At 41.2% G+C, this 17,500-nt stretch overlaps 3 protein-coding genes and 1 long non-coding RNA gene across 4 annotated transcripts in view; 1 reads left to right on the top strand and 3 right to left on the bottom strand.

The window, feature by feature from the left end:
- LOC119583882 (keratin, type I cytoskeletal 9-like) overlaps window positions 1-1,486 on the top strand; it is a 2,148-nt gene extending 662 nt beyond the window's left edge. Inside the window, exons 3-4 of the mRNA XM_037932605.1 lie at window positions 130-206; window positions 528-1,486. Of these exons, the coding sequence (XP_037788533.1) occupies window positions 130-206; window positions 528-1,350 (900 nt within the window). The 3' untranslated portion in view covers window positions 1,351-1,486. The remainder of the gene's footprint in view (window positions 1-129; window positions 207-527) is intronic.
- Window positions 1,487-6,055: 4,569 nt separating this feature from the next.
- On the bottom strand, window positions 6,056-6,715 carry LOC119583881. Its single transcript, XR_005229739.1, has 2 exons — window positions 6,628-6,715; window positions 6,056-6,514 (listed from the first exon to the last, which is right to left on the bottom strand). It is a non-coding gene; the product is annotated as an uncharacterized LOC119583881 (long non-coding RNA).
- Window positions 6,716-8,446: 1,731 nt separating this feature from the next.
- LOC119583880 (uncharacterized PPE family protein PPE12-like) lies at window positions 8,447-9,531 on the bottom strand. Its single transcript, XM_037932604.1, has 2 exons — window positions 9,396-9,531; window positions 8,447-9,279 (listed from the first exon to the last, which is right to left on the bottom strand). The coding sequence occupies exons 1-2, from the start codon at window positions 9,524-9,526 to the stop codon at window positions 8,550-8,552; spliced, it is 861 nt and encodes a 286-aa protein (XP_037788532.1). The 5' UTR covers window positions 9,527-9,531; the 3' UTR covers window positions 8,447-8,549.
- A 2,652-nt stretch (window positions 9,532-12,183) lies between these two features.
- Window positions 12,184-17,291, bottom strand: LOC119583861. Its single transcript, XM_037932589.1, is given in 10 exon segments — window positions 12,184-12,513; window positions 12,516-12,812; window positions 12,815-12,975; window positions 13,093-13,226; window positions 13,395-13,466; window positions 16,031-16,216; window positions 16,334-16,526; window positions 16,644-16,733; window positions 16,844-16,968; window positions 17,196-17,291. Coding segments are annotated over 10 exon segments (1,536 nt in total). The 3' UTR covers window positions 12,184-12,331.
- Between the last annotated feature and the right edge of the window lie 209 nt (window positions 17,292-17,500).

Below are 17,500 nucleotides of genomic sequence, written 5' to 3'. Positions count from 1 at the left end.
CTCACAATACACAGGCGAATAGACGGTGACACACAGTGTACAAATATTACTCGCAAATACAACGGCACTATAATAATATCCTTTCCCGAATGCTGTACTTCTCACTCGTGCATTACTACGCATTTCCAGGCGAAGCTAGGAAAGAAGGTCGAAGACGAGCCAGCTAACGAGGAGGCCGCTGTAGACACACCGCTGGTTCTTTTTGAGTGAGTTCGTTTGCTTTTGAATTCAATCCTCTATTGCTTTTACTAGAAACATTAAATTTTCCAGGAGATAAAAGAAAAGGAAATTACGTAGAACTAAATTTCATAAAGAATTGTTATTTGAATATGCTGTCTTATGTTTCGAATTATAAGCTAGTCTTACTTATAAACTAAAAAAAAAAAAAAAAAAGTTAGCCCGAATCTTCCTAATTAGATACTGAACTCTTTCTTATAAAATATTTTACAAACATTACAATAAGCAACCTTTCTATGACTTGAAATGACCAATCTCTTTTTTCCTGAAGACTCCGCATCTCTTTCCAGGGAACCAGAGAGCGAGGACGGCGAAGCTTCCTCGTCCGCAAGGTCCAAGCGCTCTCTCCTCGGCTCCTATTCCTCAGGCCACAGTCACCATGAGTTGCATTCGGGGAGTCCCAGCTTCACTTCTCCAATCACTGTCTCCGGAGGCAACGGCGCTTCCTTCTCCAGCTTCCAGGGATTCGGATCCTCGGGTAACGGTCTGGGTTCATCGCTGGCAGGATCCAGTGGCGGCTTGTCATCTGGGTTCCAAGACTTTGGAAGTTCCCTCGGCTCAGGATTTGGTTCGTCCCAAGGATTCGGTGGGTCTTCTGGGAGCTTTGGAAGTTCAGGATTTGGAAGTTCAGGATTTGGCAGTTCCGGCAGCTTTGGCGCCTCAGGATTCGGCGGCTCGGTCCAACCAGGAATCCTTGTGGGAGCAGGAAGACTAGTAGGCTTCAGTGGAGCAGGAAGTTCCTTTGGATCCGGAGCAGTGGGCGTGGGTTCCTCATTCGGTTCGGGAAGTTCTTTGGGCTCTGGCTCAGTAGGATTCGGCTCTTCATTCCAGAATGGGAATGGCGCAGGGTTCGGCTCTTCATTCCAGAATGGGAATGGCGCAGGATTCGGCTCTTCGTTCCAGAACGGGAATGGCGCAGGATTCGGCTCTTCATTCCAGAATGGGAATGGCGCAGGATTCGGTTCTTCGTTCCAATCAGGAAATGGCGCAGGTTTCGGATCTTCACTCATTTCCGGAAGCTCCGTGGGATCTGGAGGCTTCTCAGGCTTTTCAGGATCCGGACTGAGCTCTTCCAACGGAGGAGTCGGCGGCTCTTACCTTCCACCCCTCTAAGCTAACATCAAGCAGCGAAATATTAACGGATCGATCAGACCAGCCCACGCAGGACGGCAACTCCACGTCCTTCACAAAAAATATCATCCATCTAATGTATAACTGACCCTCAGCACATAAAATTCTTTACATCTCCCAATGCAGTTTTGTTTTACCCAGGAAGTGGAAATTCCTCATGTAATGTTTATTGACCAAAAGCTACGAGTCGAAGTATTCCTAAGGATCTCAAGAACATCGTACTGGCTGCTGCACAAGTATGTACAGAAACAGAACAGAAAAAGCAATACAACTAAAGTCATGCATCTGTATGCTCAAAAAAAGATTTTATATATATATATATATATATATATATATATATATATATATATATATATAAGCAAACACACACACAATCATTCATATGCACACAAACACACACACACATATATGTGTATATATATACATACATATATACATCCACATATGTATATATATATAAATATACATATATATATATATATGTATATATATAAATATACATATGTATATATAAATTTGTATATATAATTACACACATACACATGTAGTATATATATATATATATATAGATATATATATATATTGTTACGCCGACCGCCTCGTCTCTCTGCCACCAACACAAGGCAGGCTAGGCAGACGGCGTGCTATCCACAGGGTCGTGAACACTGAACAGCTCCAAGAGGCACCGAGCACCACAGCGTCCCAGAACACCACCAGGGGAAACGCCAAGTGGCGAGGCAGGGCACGAAATAAACACACGATGACAGTCTTTCCTTTATTTACACAAGTTATTTACCCGTACACTTTTCTATAGGCACAATACGGGGGAAACCAGCATGTCACACTGCACGATACAGCTTATAACAGGGTAACACAAAGTTATATCAGGTCACAAGGGCACACACGAGGTCTTCACAGGAGCAGCACCCAACTCCGTCTCCTGGCTTGTTCCTCCGCTCACAGCCAGTTGCGTCATGTTTGTCCAGGTCCCTTCATGTTAACACATGCCCAGGTCATCCTTTTCATGTTAACACACGTTTCGCACAGAGACAAAGACCCACTGGCGTAGCACTATCCCCCCCCTATCAAGCAGACGACCCGGCTGCTCTGACATACCTAAATCTGAAACAAACTACAGAAAATTTAAATAAAATTAGTCCTCAGGAACAAACAAAATTCTTTCAAACATAAGTAACCATAATTGAAAATCAGTTCTCAGAAACACAAAAATCTTTCATCCAGCGCGGCTTTCTTCACTCTCGCTGGGGTCGCTTGGAGGAGGTGTGGGGGCGGTAGATTGGCAGTGGCACCCAGAGGGGTATCCCCTGTCCAAGACCTGGCTCATGGTCACCATTGAGTTGTTGCATCGCCCTCACCGTCAAAGGCTCGTCCTCATCCGGTCAGCGTCTGCCACGTCCTCATCGCCGCTACTGGGTCTAACGTCATCTCTTTTTCACCATGGCCCCAGGAGTAGCTTCCTGGCCCATGGAACGCCACAGCCGGTGCGCCAAGTCCTCGAGGAAGTCAGGCAACGGACCCACACCAACCAAACTCTCGTCCCTGAAACTCTTCTAGACGCTCCATTTTCCCCACAAGTGCCCAGCTTTGCACCAGCTGGCACCTTCTGGGCCTTATGGGGAGAAGTTAGCTACCAAACACTGTAACTAAAAACCTCCCCTGGTCCAACAAGGCTCCGCCAACCGCTACGCCATCAGCCAGCTGCAGGTTTGGAGGGGCCCTCCACGGGGCCCCTCTACTCCACGCATCACTCTTGACAGTCGACACCGAATTCTAGACTCTGTCTTGGGGCAAGGTGCAGTCGCTCAGCCGTAATACCTCTGCAAGCCAACCTTGGAAGCAAGGGCACATCTTCACCGTGCACCCTCACCAGCTTCCGTCCAAGGTCGACAACCCCTTACCTGGGGTCAGGTAGTAAAGGCCCAGCAAGCAGTGCTGTCCAGATCGGCCACATACACCGGCAGCCGCTGCACCGTGCTGCCCACGCCAATACGAGCCTCCACTGGCCCCTTGAGCGCACACAATGCCCCGTGACACCACACAGTCTCTGTGGTGATCTGGAAGTTGCATAGTGGCCAAGATATCGGGGCCGCACTAGGGTTTCTTCTCAGCCAGTGTCCACTGTCAGGCGGCATGGCTTCCCATCTACTGAGCCCTCCAACTGCATCGTGCTGGTTCGACGGAGCTTACCCAAGTCGGGGCCCGGGAACGAGGACGCCTGGGTTTCGGCCCCTTCTCCAGCCTGTCGAGTTTTCCGCCTGTACCATTTCCCTTAGCCTTAGGACATGCACTCGGATGGTGACCATACCTGCCACAGTCCTTGCAGCACTGCGGGAAGGCATCAGAATCCGTCCGGTTGGGAGGACGTGTTCTCCGCTCCCTCGAACAAAAAAACAAAAAACTGTCTGTGGCCAACCTTTTCTGCAAGCCCCACACAAGCCTTGGAAAGTGCTCGGGCTCACCTTCCTTTCAATGGTACCTTCTCCACTTTAGTCTTCTGGCCCCGGAAGCATGGCGGGGATGAGCAGCTGGCCCTAGGCCACTGGTGCCTTCAGGAAGGCCTCGAACTCAAAGGCCTCTCGGCCAGCGCCACCTGCGGGTCCTCAGGGTTGTGCCTCCCTTGACGTAGATTTGAAAGCTGCTGTCCTGCAGGTCACAAAGAAATCGCGGGCCAGGGACCAGATCTTTCCCTTCTGCGCCCGCAGGGTACGACCTCCTTACTAGCGCCTCCACATCCTGCGCCAGCTGGGACAGTGTCTCGCCACACTCACGAGTCCGCTTCTTCAAGCGGGCCCGATATACCTCGGCGACATATGCCTCCCAGGCCACCTTCCCGTCGTACTCAGATGGCTTACGCCTCACAGAATGTCTGGAGGCCAAGGGGCTGCAGGGTGTAGAATGCGTGCCGTGAACTAACACGCCCGGGGGGGAGGAAGGGGGTGAGGGAGGCAACGAGGCGGGTTGACCGGGTCCGAGTTTGCCGTCACCTATACCCAAGGGAGCGGTTCCGATGGGTCCCCAGCCTTCTGCAACGACCAATGGCTCCGACACGATGCTGCGAGGCACGGGGGTTTCCTGCCACAGACCCCAGGCAGACCCCAGTAAATCTGACACTCTGGCATCTGTTGCCAGAACCTCGTCTGCCTTCTCTGCTTGCAACGTTAATACCTCGTGACGCCGCCTTTCCACCTTCACTTCCTCCCTCAGGCCCTGGGAAACCCCGCCCTTCAGATTTGCACTTCCTCCATCAGTTCACTCTTCAGTGTTGCAGGCCTTGTCGGTGTACTGCTGAGTTTCCCTCTTCACAGATTGCAAGATTGCTCTGTAGCACCTCAACAAGTCGGCAGAAACTGTTCCTCTGCCTTCCTTGCCTGCATCTCGACGAGATGGTGCGCCTGCTCGGGTGGCCTCTCTGCCTGCCTCTTCTGCCCTTTGTGCCATTTCCTCCCTCATACGGCCAGCATGGCAGTGATCAGGTCCATCGGCTCGGCTTACCTTACTCGTGCCTGCCCCCAGTCATAGCCTCCTCTCCCTCATGGCTGCCGCAAACTTTGGACATGATAAATCGGCGCGTCTCACTGATCAAATATCACAAATCCCACTCTGACCCCATTGGTTCGCCGACCGCCCCGTCTCTCTGCCACCAAAAACAAGGCAGGCTAGGCAGGGCGGCGTGCTATCCACAGGGTCGTGACACTGAACAGCTCCAAGAGGCACGAGCACCACAGCGTCCCTGAACTCCTCCAGGGGAAACGCCAAGTGGCGAGGCAGGGCACGAAATAAACACACGATGACAGTCTTTCCTTTATTTTACACAAGTTATTTACCCGTACACTTTTCCATAGGCACAATACAGGGGGAAACCAGCATGTCACACTGCACGATACAGCTTATAACAGGGGAACACAAAGTTACATCAGGTCAAAGGGCACACACGAGGTCTTCACAGGAGCAGCACCCAATTTCCCTCTCCTGGGTTGTTCCTCCGCTCACAGCCAGTTGCGTTCATGTTTGCCCAGGTCCCTTTATGTTAACACATGCCCCGGTCATCCTTTTCATGTTAACACACGTTTCGCACAGAGACAAAAACCCACTGGCGTAGCAATATATATATTTTATAATATATATATATATATATATATATATATATATATATATATATATATATATATATATATAACATATATGTATTATACACAAACATATGTATGGTATGTATATATTATATTATATATATATATATATTTTAAATATAATATAAAATATTTAATGTTATATGTAATTACTATATATTATATACTATATAAATATATATATATAAATATATATAAATTATATATATATAATATATATATATATATATAACATATATACGTATATGTATATGTATGTAAACACACACGCACACACAAACAAATGTGTATATAGACATAAATATACATATACACAAACAAATTATATATATTATATATATATATATATATATATATATATAAATAAATATATATATATATATATAATATATATATATATATATATATATAATATATATATAATATATGAGAGGGTAATTAATAATTAGTATTCTTTTTTGTACTATTCATCCTGTCTAGATCTTTTATCCCTTCCTATGTTGTCAGAATAATATTGTGTGAAAGAAAATGTTAACGATAATTTTAATTTATTAATCATATGTAACATATAAAACTCGATACTTTAGAAACCAGCAAATTGACAAAAATGCAATACTACGATAGTGACACACTAATAACACCCGAGGAGCACCCAACACGCATACACCCCGAACACCATTAATACACTATAACCTTCATTCACACGAACTAAACAAATCTCAGCACAAATAAAAATTCAAACACCGTAAATATTCTCACGCGACCACCATTTGAGGAAGGTTTTCGTGTGCCTTACGTTCCGTTTTTTCTATCTGTGTCTTGTCCACCCACTTATGCCTTTGGGGCGTGTGACTCCTTGCGGGGGTAGACAGGGGAATCCCCGCTCTGTGATCTGTCGCCGTTTTTCTGCGTTCGCCAAGCTCGGGCGAAAAAACCCGGGCCTTCCTGTCGGTGCTGCGGGCGACGGTGGCAATGTCGAGCAGCGATCAAAGTCCCTAGGAGAGGGAGAGATTGTATCGTTGATGCGTCCTGACACTATTATTCCGTTTCATTTTAATTAACCTTGTGTCACGTGGGATTATTTCTCTCCACAATAGCGTTTTCTTACCGAGGTTTTTCTTTACGAGGTATGACGTCGAAGGTAGCCCTCCCAGGTGAGCGGTTTGCTCGTCAAGCCAAGAGTATCGCCACTCACCTTGTGGAGGGGGGGGGGGGTCGCATACACCTGAGTTGCCACTTTTTCCTTTCTCTCTTTCTTTTTTTTTCGTTCACACATTCCATTTTTTTATACTTAATTTCTCATTCTTATACATTTTGCATCATCACTTATTATCACCCGAATTATTTCACTTGTTCTTTATTCTTGTTCTCATTTCTCATGGGTTCGCGGGTCATTTCCGAAACCTCACATCAATTTCGCACATCACTCTATCCTTTTATATTGCACGTCTAATTCAGTTCTTTTAATATCGAAGTCCGTGTGACTCTCATCCGTGCATATGAGCAAGCATTCACAGACATAGTTGGCATTAATTAACCCTCGATAGTCAGACCAGTTATCCACAACTTATTTGCCTCGTTTACACTCCACCTAGTAAGCGTAAATGAGTGGCGGGGATTCGTATTACTTCATTTTGTTTTAATTCATTACATAACTTTTCGCACAACACTTTGCATGCAATGTGCATAATGTACTTTAGTCACTGAGCTTTGATTGTCTCATTCATATATGAGTTATACACAGTATTATCAAACTTTAAGGTAAACATAAGACTGATTCTTGGTCCCCCTAGGAATCCAAGAACCCCAGGTTAAGAACCCCTGATAGTGAAGGTCTTATCATTTTTTAAAAAACTCTTTTGGCGGATACCTTATGTGGTCAATTATACGTATATAATTTTCCTCTAGTCATTCCCAAGTATACCTTTAGACTTCCTTAAGCTCACAAAGCAATCTCCTGACTGCATTACAGGTCGGATAGTGGCAACATTTGATCATAACGTTAAGGAAAATGACTTGTCTGGACTGACTTTGACACAACGCGAATTTGGCCATCAGTTAATATGATCGTGGATGTAACCAAAACGAATTTGTCCCTCGCTCCGCCTTGCAGCAACTCAGGGGCTTCCCTTCTCCCTTAGCAGACGGCCCTCATGAAGCGAGTGTGGGACAGGAAGTGAATGCCTTTGACCAAAACTAGTTGCCCTCGCTCACTAGCCGCGGCCATCTTGTTCATTATAATATGAGTGGTGCACACGCACGGACGCACGCACGGACATGCACACACACACACACACACATACGCTGGCGCGCACGCACGCATGCACGCACGAACTCACCCCCTCACCTACAACACGCACACACTGTGCCTCAGTGTTTCACAGTTAACTGAAACATATCTGATAACATTTCTAGAGCACAATCAAAGGTAGCCACAGATGTATTGTTAAACCATAGACATGATAAGACAAAGTAAACTATTTCAAATTATTTATCTATTTCCTCTTCATCAGATTCGGTTCTGGAATAGATATTACGAATTCACTTGTCTTTGAAATACTTTAAAACCCATATATTCATGAGAGGAAAGAGAGAGATATAGAGAGAAAGAGAGAGAGATACTGCGAGTATGTGTATGTACGTAAGTCTGCTTACTTAATATTTGTGGATATGAAGAAATGGGCACATGTATTCAGAGTAAAAATGGACACTCCTATTTTCTTCCTCTATGACATTCACAGTCCAAAAAAATTTATTCGCTTGTTATTAATCCTCCAAATGTAATTAGCAAGGTTACATTTGCAAGATTTTTCTTATTGTCTTTTATTATCACAAACATATTTAAGATTGATTATAATAAACTCGAAAATAAAATACACTCATAGGATAAAGGTATAAAAGCATGGAAATTATTATTCTACCCGGAATGTCGCCAGCCGAGAAAGGAACGCTGTTTTATACGGTGAATATAAGATGTATTACATAGATTTGATTAAATAATGAATACTCAAAAGGATATTAAGAACGGACTCATCCCCTGAAAGAGTCACGCAAAGAGCTGCCAGCCAGAATGACAGCTACTCCTCGGTTGATGTCGCTCCTGTCAGCCACTGACGTCTGAGAGGTCACACCCTGATTGAAGCTGTTGCTGTTAGTGAGCGCGTTGTTGCCTCCGAAATTCCCTCCGTTGATGACGCCCCCGTCAGTCACTGACGTCTGGAAGGTGGTCACACCCTGATTGAAGCTGTTGCTGTTACTGAAAGCGTTGGTGCCTCCGAAATTCCCTCCGTTGACAACGCCCCCGTCAATGATGCCGCCATTGATCACACCGCCATCAATGATGCTGCTGCCGAAGTTTCCAGTCTGAGAATTAAGCTGGTTTTGGAAAGTTTGCGAAGAGAAGCGGTTCTGATCAAGAGAAGACTGCGAGTTTCCAAAGAATTGTTGGTTCGTTGAAAACTGCGAACCTCCGAAGGCTGCTTGGTTTGCTGACGACTGTGAATTTCCGAAGATTTGCCGATTCCCAGAAAACTGTGAAGTGCCAAACGCTTGCTGGTTGTTTAAGAACTGGGAACCAGTGAATGCTGCGCCGCTACTTGACGACTGTGAGCTGCTGAAGCCCTGCTGTGACAGCTGTGTATTGGTGGAGGAGCCGACGTTGGCCAGACTACTGAAGTAATAGTTGGACACCTGGTCTCCGGGTTCCTCGCTCACTGTGGCTTGGTATCCTCCGTCTCCATCTACGAAGTATCGCGTTACTCTGAAAAAGCAACATTTTCTTTATTTTGAAAAGTAGTTTGGTGAAAGCGATGAATTAAAGTACGCTGGACGATTTAACTGTGACATCCACAAAAGAGAAGATCAATCTGTTTTCACCTGTAAAGTCCATTGGGTTGAAGCCAGCGATATTCGCCTTCGGTTCTGCCCGAAGGAGACACAGACTCCTTGTGTTCCTTCACGTCTCCTGTGGTCTCGACGTTGACGCCGTAAGCGAACTCGTAGGGCATCGCCTGTGAGTGGACACCAATTGGAGATCTGATCCATATACTTTCACAGATTCTCTCTCTATATATATCACAAACATATTATATACATATATACTTTGTGTACACACATACACACACACGTGTGTTTTGTGTGTGGGTCGGTTATGTGTGCATGTAAACGCACACCCATGTATATGTAATTAAAACCACGAACCTGCGCGTCACTGAACTGAAATTGAGGAGCAGCCGACGCTGAGGCGATTATGACTAGCAGCACTGTCTCGACCTGTAATGGATTAATTAATTAGTTATTATTTATCTATTTATTTACTTATTAGTGTATATATATAATATATATATATATATATATATATATATATATATATATATATATGTATTTTTTTTTTTTTTCCCACTGAGAAACTGTTTTTATATGCACTGGCGTTCTGTGTAAGTTATGACACTCGCCTTCATGACTGTTGAGAACTGAGCTTGGAACTACTGCAAGCGCCGAAGATTCCCCGATTTATAGGCGTCCTTTCTCTCTCCTCGGCAGCTGTCCTTGCAGGCTGTATGGAAAGGGAAGGGCCGATCGGATGTCACTGCGGGTGTATCGCAGACGCTATCCTTGTGCCTCACTAAATGGCAACAAGGGAGCAGACGTAGCCAATTATTAGATTGGCCCAAATATATTATGATATGTCAATAAATAAACATGTACATACACCTAGGTACATACTCACCTATATATGTATATATATCACATATATATGCATGATTCAAGTTCAGATTTCTATCCATACGTATATAACTGAACACAAACACAAGCAAAGCAACGTGTACTCAAAATTAAACACTTACTAAAGAGGAAAGAAAAACGTCATGGTTCGAACTCACCAATAGCTCCTCCTCAGACGTAGTAAAAAAAGAATTCCATTTTGTATTTCATTTTCTGATAAGAAACTTTTAAGAAGTGCGAGGCGTTTTGATTTTATATTTAGCAGCAGTGTTTCATGCTTTTGTATACATATATACAAATGTGTATATACATATATGCATATACATGTTTGTATGCATATATATATATATATATATATACGATATATATTCATATGCATACACACACACACACACCACATATATATATATACATATATATATATATATATATATATATATATATAGATATATATATACATACACATACATATATATGTTTGTGTGTGTATGTGTGCACACACAATGTATATATATATGTATATATGCACATGTATATGTATATTTATACATATATCCACACATAAGGCCTTTTTGTAGCACCCCGAAACTCCTATCACGGTTGCTACAAAACACGATATGATCGATATCATAAAAAAAGAAAAAAGGACAGATTTTTGTATTTTCACATATAGAAAGTAAATAAAAACACTAACATACATAATAAGCTGGTATGATTTTTTAATTACAAGGAAAACATTGTGGAAACTTCAAATAAAATGGCAAAAGTACCTAACCTCTGCAACTTATATTGTTTATACACACCACTCTTCGCTTCGCAAGGCTGTGGAAAGTTTAAATGTATTTCTCAGATTTTATCTATTTTTCCCCCTTATTACGTACCTATTGTTCTTCACATGAAAAGTGGAAATCGCATGAGGTTTTGCCTCTTGTCGTATCGACCGCGAGTGAATTTTGTGTCTAAATTAGACAATTGAGTAGTTCCAATGATCACGGACATTTACTTGACTTATTGATTTCATAGCATTTTCTTTTATATTAATGAGCTTGTAAGGTCATATCATACACATACAGAATGATTTTGAAGACATTCATCCCATCGAAGTCAATGCCACGTCATATGACTCGAACACATTGGAAACTCTTACCATGTCTTTCCAGCGACTTTCATGATTGACTTCAAATCTTGCCCATATAGAGTGAACACGCATTTGATGTACTGCTAAAAAGGCACAGAAACATTTTATGCACCTTTATAATAAAAATATCAAGAAATTTACGGTGTGATTCGTAATTAATGAAAATATAAATCCCTATCTGAGACTACGTGAAATATATCTGAAAAATATCGCGCTCTGATTGGCTGGCCAGAGTCTATCAAACCGTTTCAAATTGAAGGCATACACTTTAACATAAAATGAAAAGATGTTTCAACAGATTCCAATAATGTATGCGTAAAGGGAAAAAATATCAGCGATGATATACAAAAGAAATCATTGTAAAGATTCACACATTTCATGACACGAATAATGTCATCAGTACTTAAAAATAAAAGTTTTGTAAAGTTTAAATGACAATGTAAACAGAAATTATCATCAACATTAAATGTGTTCTCGCATATATATACATGATAAAAATGACGATATTACATGTATTATCAAAATAATTACTTATTTTCATGATCTTTGTTGTATGGTTAAATTGTAGCTGTGTGATTGCTAACACTTTATAGTATGCATAATCCAAAGCATTCCTTTTCCAAACACTGATATGAAAAAGCTGTTTTTTTATTATTATTTTCCTTCTTTCTTTTTTTATTTTTTTTTTATTTTTTATAATCTGATAGATCATTTGACGTTAAGATCATATAATTATTTAATTTTAACATCCCAAGTCAAAGACAATCTGTAGTCAACTAATATGATTGCAAAACACTTAGAAATCTTTCTCTATACTTTATTCCTTTTCTGCTAACTCATAACAAGGTACTATAAAACGTTAATATATCAGTATATAATAAAAACATAATGCAAAGTAGATACATATCTTTTCTGATCATTCAACACAATGAGAAAACTCTGACCCATTTCACCCCCTGAAAGAGTCACGCAAAGAGTTGCCAGCCAGAATGACAGCTACACCTCGGTTAATGTCGCTCCTGTCAGCTACTGACGTCTGGAAGGTGGTCACACCCTGATTGAAGCTGTTGCTGTTACTGAAAGCGTTGGTGCCTCCGAAATTCCCTCCGTTGATGACGCCCCCGTCAATGATCCTCCGTCAATGATGCCGCCATTGATCACACCGCCATCAATGATGCTGCTGCCGAAGTTTCCAGTCTGAGAATTGAGCTGGTTTTGGAAAGTTTGCGAAGAGAAGCGGTTCTGATCAAGGGAAGACTGCGAGTTTCCAAAGAATTGTTGGTTCGTTGAAAACTGCGAACCTCCGAAGGCTGCTTGGTTTGCTGATGACTGTGAATTTCCGAAGATTTGCCGATTCCCAGAAAACTGTGAAGTGCCAAACGCTTGCTGGTTGTTTGAAAACTGGGAACCAGTGAATGCTGCACCGCTCTTGACGACTGTGAGCTGCTGAAGCCCTGCTGTGACAGCTGTGTATTGGTGGAGGAGCCGACGTTGGCCAGACTACTGAAGTAATAGTTGGACACCTGGTCTCCGGGTTCCTCGCTCACTGTGGCTTGGTATCCTCCGTCTCCGTCTACGAAGTATCGCGTTACTCTGAAAAAGCAACATTTTCTTTATTTTGAAAAGTAGTTTGGTGAAACCAATGATTTAAAGAACGTTGGACGATTTAACTGTGACATCTCACAAAAGAGAAGATCAGTCTGTTCTCACCTGTAAAGTCCATTGGGTTGAAGCCAGCGATATTCGCCTTCGGTTCTGCCCGAAGGAGACACAGACTCCTTGTGTTCCTTCACGTCTCCTGTGGTCTCGACGTTGACGCCGTAAGCGAACTCGTAAGGCATCACCTGTGAGTGGACACCAATTGGAGATCTGATCCATATACTTTCACAGATTCTCTCTCCCTATATATCACAAACATCTTGTATACATATATACTATGTGTACACACACACAAGTGTGGTTGTGTGTGCATGTAAACGCATACTCATGTATATGTAATTAAAACCACGAACCTGCGCGCCATTGAACTGAAACTGAGGAGCAGCCGACGCTGAGGCGATGATGACTAGCAGCACTGTCTCGACCTGCAATGGATTAATTAATTAGTTTTTATTTATTTATTTATTATTATTATTATTTTTTCACTGAGAGACTATTTATATGCACTGACGTCCTTCGTAAGTTATGACACTCGCCTTCATGACTGTTGAGAACTGAGCTTGGAACTACTGCAAGCGCCGAAGATTCCCCGATTTATAGGCGTCCTTTCTCTCTCCTCGGCAGCTGTCCTTGCAGGCTGTATGGAAAGGGAAGGGCCGATCGGATGTCACTGCGGGTGTATCGCAGACGCTATCCTTGTGCCTCACTAAATGGCAACAAGGGAGCAGAACGTTAAGCCCAATAATTATGTAGGAAGTTTATGTTACATAATGATATTGATAGCAATATGTTCACATATATATAAACATGTATATACAAATAGGCACATACACACCTATATATATATCTATCACATATATGCATGATTATTCATGTTTCTATCCATATTATTCAGATTTCTATCCATACGTATATAACTGAACACAAACACAAGCAAATTAACGTGTACTCAAAAGAGGAAAGAAAAACGTAATGGAGTTGACAACCATTTGTTTCCATTAAACTTTAAATGCGAGGTTTGATTTATCATTCCTTCACAGTTAATATAAATATATATTATGATATTTTATCTATTAGATATATTAATATAGTGATCAGGTATTATGAATTATTATATATACTTTATAACATATATCTAACACATCATATATTCATATGCATTACATGTATATATATATATATATATATATAATGCATATATAAATATATATATAAAAATACATATATTATATAATTAATGATATATATATATATATATATATATATATATATATATATATATATATATATATATATAATATATATATGTTATTATGTGATATTTGATTATGATATATCTAGTATATATGTGATGTGATATGGATTTATATTTATATTATTATGTTGTGTGTGTGTGTGTGTGTGTGTGTGTGTGTGTGTGTGTGTGTGTGTGTGCGTGTGCGCACACGCACATGTATATGTATATACATACACATACACACATATGTATATGTATATATATATGTATATGTATATATAATGGTATATATATTTGTGTCTGTCTATATATACAGACATATATGTACATATAGACAGACATGGATGTATGTATATGTATGTTCATTTATTCACTGTAGAAACAGTCCTATATTATCAAACTTCCATATATCTATAATAAACACGCACGCACGCACACGCACACGACATACACACACACATACACACACATATATAGACACACATGTGTATGTATTTAAGTGCACCTGCCCTGTCAATAAAGACATCACCATACAGCAGTAAGAATTCGCGAAGTCTTTGTCAATCAGACATTATACAACTATTTTATTTGTTATGAATAATTATTTCTTATATCTGAATATTTTTTTTCGGATTAGTGTTCGAGTAATTTGTTTCGTGGTTCTCATAAGTTAAAATTCATGGTACGATTTGCTCTTGTAAAGAAATAAAGATGAATAACACTAACAAATTTGGCTCGGCTGATAAATCAACTTCCTGTGACACGAACAAAATCTTTAACAGCTGCAGGTGCTGTAAAAATACTGTAATAATTGTGATTCACTTATTAACTGCGACTGCATATGTAAAACTCCAATTTCACTCTTGCGCACAAGCTCGCATACATTTATATACACTAGTATGCTTGTGAGTAATTATACTTATGTATATATGCATACACACATTCATATATTTATAAATTTATGTATATATTTATAAATATATGTATATATTTGTAAATACATGTATATGTTTATGTATCTTTATCTTTGTGTGTATATTTGTTTACTAATTTTCTATTAATCTAGTAGGCATTATGATAGCGATGAAACACAAAAGAAATCATTGTAAAGATTCCATTTGAAAAAACCTTCTGCTTCGTATTTTTCTCTTCGTCGAGCTAAAACACCAAGAGGGTAGGCAGTGTCTGCAATGGCCTACAAACATTTCCGTCACATCTTCGTGACATGAATAACCAGTGCCTTAACGGAATGTCATCAGTACTTAAGTAAAAATAAGTCCTATAAAGTTCGAATGACAATGTTGTCAAAGAAATAGTCATTAACATTACATGTTGTTTCGTTATTCGCATGTATATAAACTAATTAATTTGACAACATACTATGTATTTCAAAATAATTACCTATTTTATGATTTTTGTAATGAACAATTGTATTATCGATTTGTATCCATGTATAAATCAAAGCATTTTTTCCAATCACTGATATGATAAAACTGTTTCTCATTATATGGTAGATCCTTTGACGTTAAGATCGTTTAATGATTTAATTATAACATTCCAAAAGTCAAGAATAATCTGTACTCAACTAATATGATTGCGAAATACTTAGAGGTCTTTCCTTATAATTTTATTCCTTTTCTGCTCTCATAACAAGGTACTATAAAGAGTTTACAAAGCAGTGTATGATAAAAACATTGTGGACAATATATACAAATCTTTTCTAATCATTCAACACAATGAGAAAACTCTGACCCATTTATCCCTTGAAATGACTGCAAAGATTCCAGCCAAAATGACAGCTACTCCGTATGCCATCTTGTCAAACTGACTTTTGAGATGGTCACACCTGTTGAGTCTGTTGCTGTCTAACGCTTGGTGCCTCCGAAATTCCCTCCTTCGACACCTCGTCATCATGACTGTCTGGAAGGTGGTCACACCCTGTTGAAGTGTTGCTTTACTGAAAGCGTTGGTAGCTTTCCGAAATCTCCTCCAGTTGCGACAATTTTCGCCACACCGTACGTAGATGAACCTCCGTCAATGAACCCATTGGATTACAACGCCATCAATGATGCCGCCGAAGATTTCGCCTGAGAATTGAGCTCGTTTTGGAAAGTTTGCGGAAGAATAAGCGTCTCGATCAGGGATACTGCGCGAGTTCCAAGAATTGTTGGTTCGTTGAAACTGCGAACCTCCGAAGGCTGCTTGGTGCCATGACTGTGACTTTCCGGAGATTTGCCGATTCCAGAAACTGTGAAGTGCCAAACGCTTGCTGTGCTGTTGAAAACTGGAACCAGTGAAGCTGCACCGCCTGCTTGACGACTGAGTTGTGAGCCCTGCTGTCAGCTGCTATTGGTGGAGAGCCGACGTTGGCCGACTACTGGAATGTGTGGAACCTGGCTCCGGATTCCTCGTCACTGTGCTTGGATCCTCCGTCTCGTCTACAAGGTAGCTTACTCTGAAAAGCAACGTTTTCTTTTTTTGAAAAGTAGTTTGGTGAAACCAATGATTTAAAGAACGTTGGACGATTTAACTGTGACATCTCACAAAAGAACTGTCTGTTCTCACCTGTGGTCATTGGGATTGAACCAGCGATATTCGCCTTCGGTTCTGCCCGAATGTAGACACAGACCCTTGTGTTCCTTCGTCTCCGTGGGTCTCGAGTTGACCCATAAGCGAACTCGTGGGCATCCCTGGTGACACCAATGGAGTGATTCTATGTTTTCTCCGACTAATTGCAGTATGAACAAAATAATACCTTATCTATGTAATCTATAATGTATGGCTGTATAGTTTCTCCTTACGTTGGACATTCTATCTATCTATCATATATAAATAACTCATACACATCTCTGTGCATTGTTAGTGATGGTGAGGGAATGTGTAGGTTTGTAACGTGTGTGTAACTAAAATGACTAACCTGTGCGTCATTGAACTGAAACTGAGGAGCAGCAGACGCCAACCGATGGATACTAACAGCACCTCTCGGAATGTAATCAATATAATTCTCCATCATTGCGAATGCCAGGTAAATTTATACATTAAAACTCTGCTTTAAATCTGAGGTTTCTCCTTCTGCATGGATGATACCTAAAACTATACGAAGTTGCAGAATTTCCCCCCCTTTATATGTGCTCCTTTCCCTCTTCCTCGCCAGATGTCCTTGCAAGCCGTAAGGAAAGGGGAAGGACCGATCAAATGTCATCTAGGGGAGAGGTTCTCGGG

This window comes from Penaeus monodon, chromosome 17, assembly GCF_015228065.2.
Source record: "Penaeus monodon isolate SGIC_2016 chromosome 17, NSTDA_Pmon_1, whole genome shotgun sequence".
NCBI classification, from domain to species: domain Eukaryota; kingdom Metazoa; phylum Arthropoda; class Malacostraca; order Decapoda; family Penaeidae; genus Penaeus; species Penaeus monodon.
This window is presented reverse-complemented; position numbering and strand designations above follow the sequence as displayed.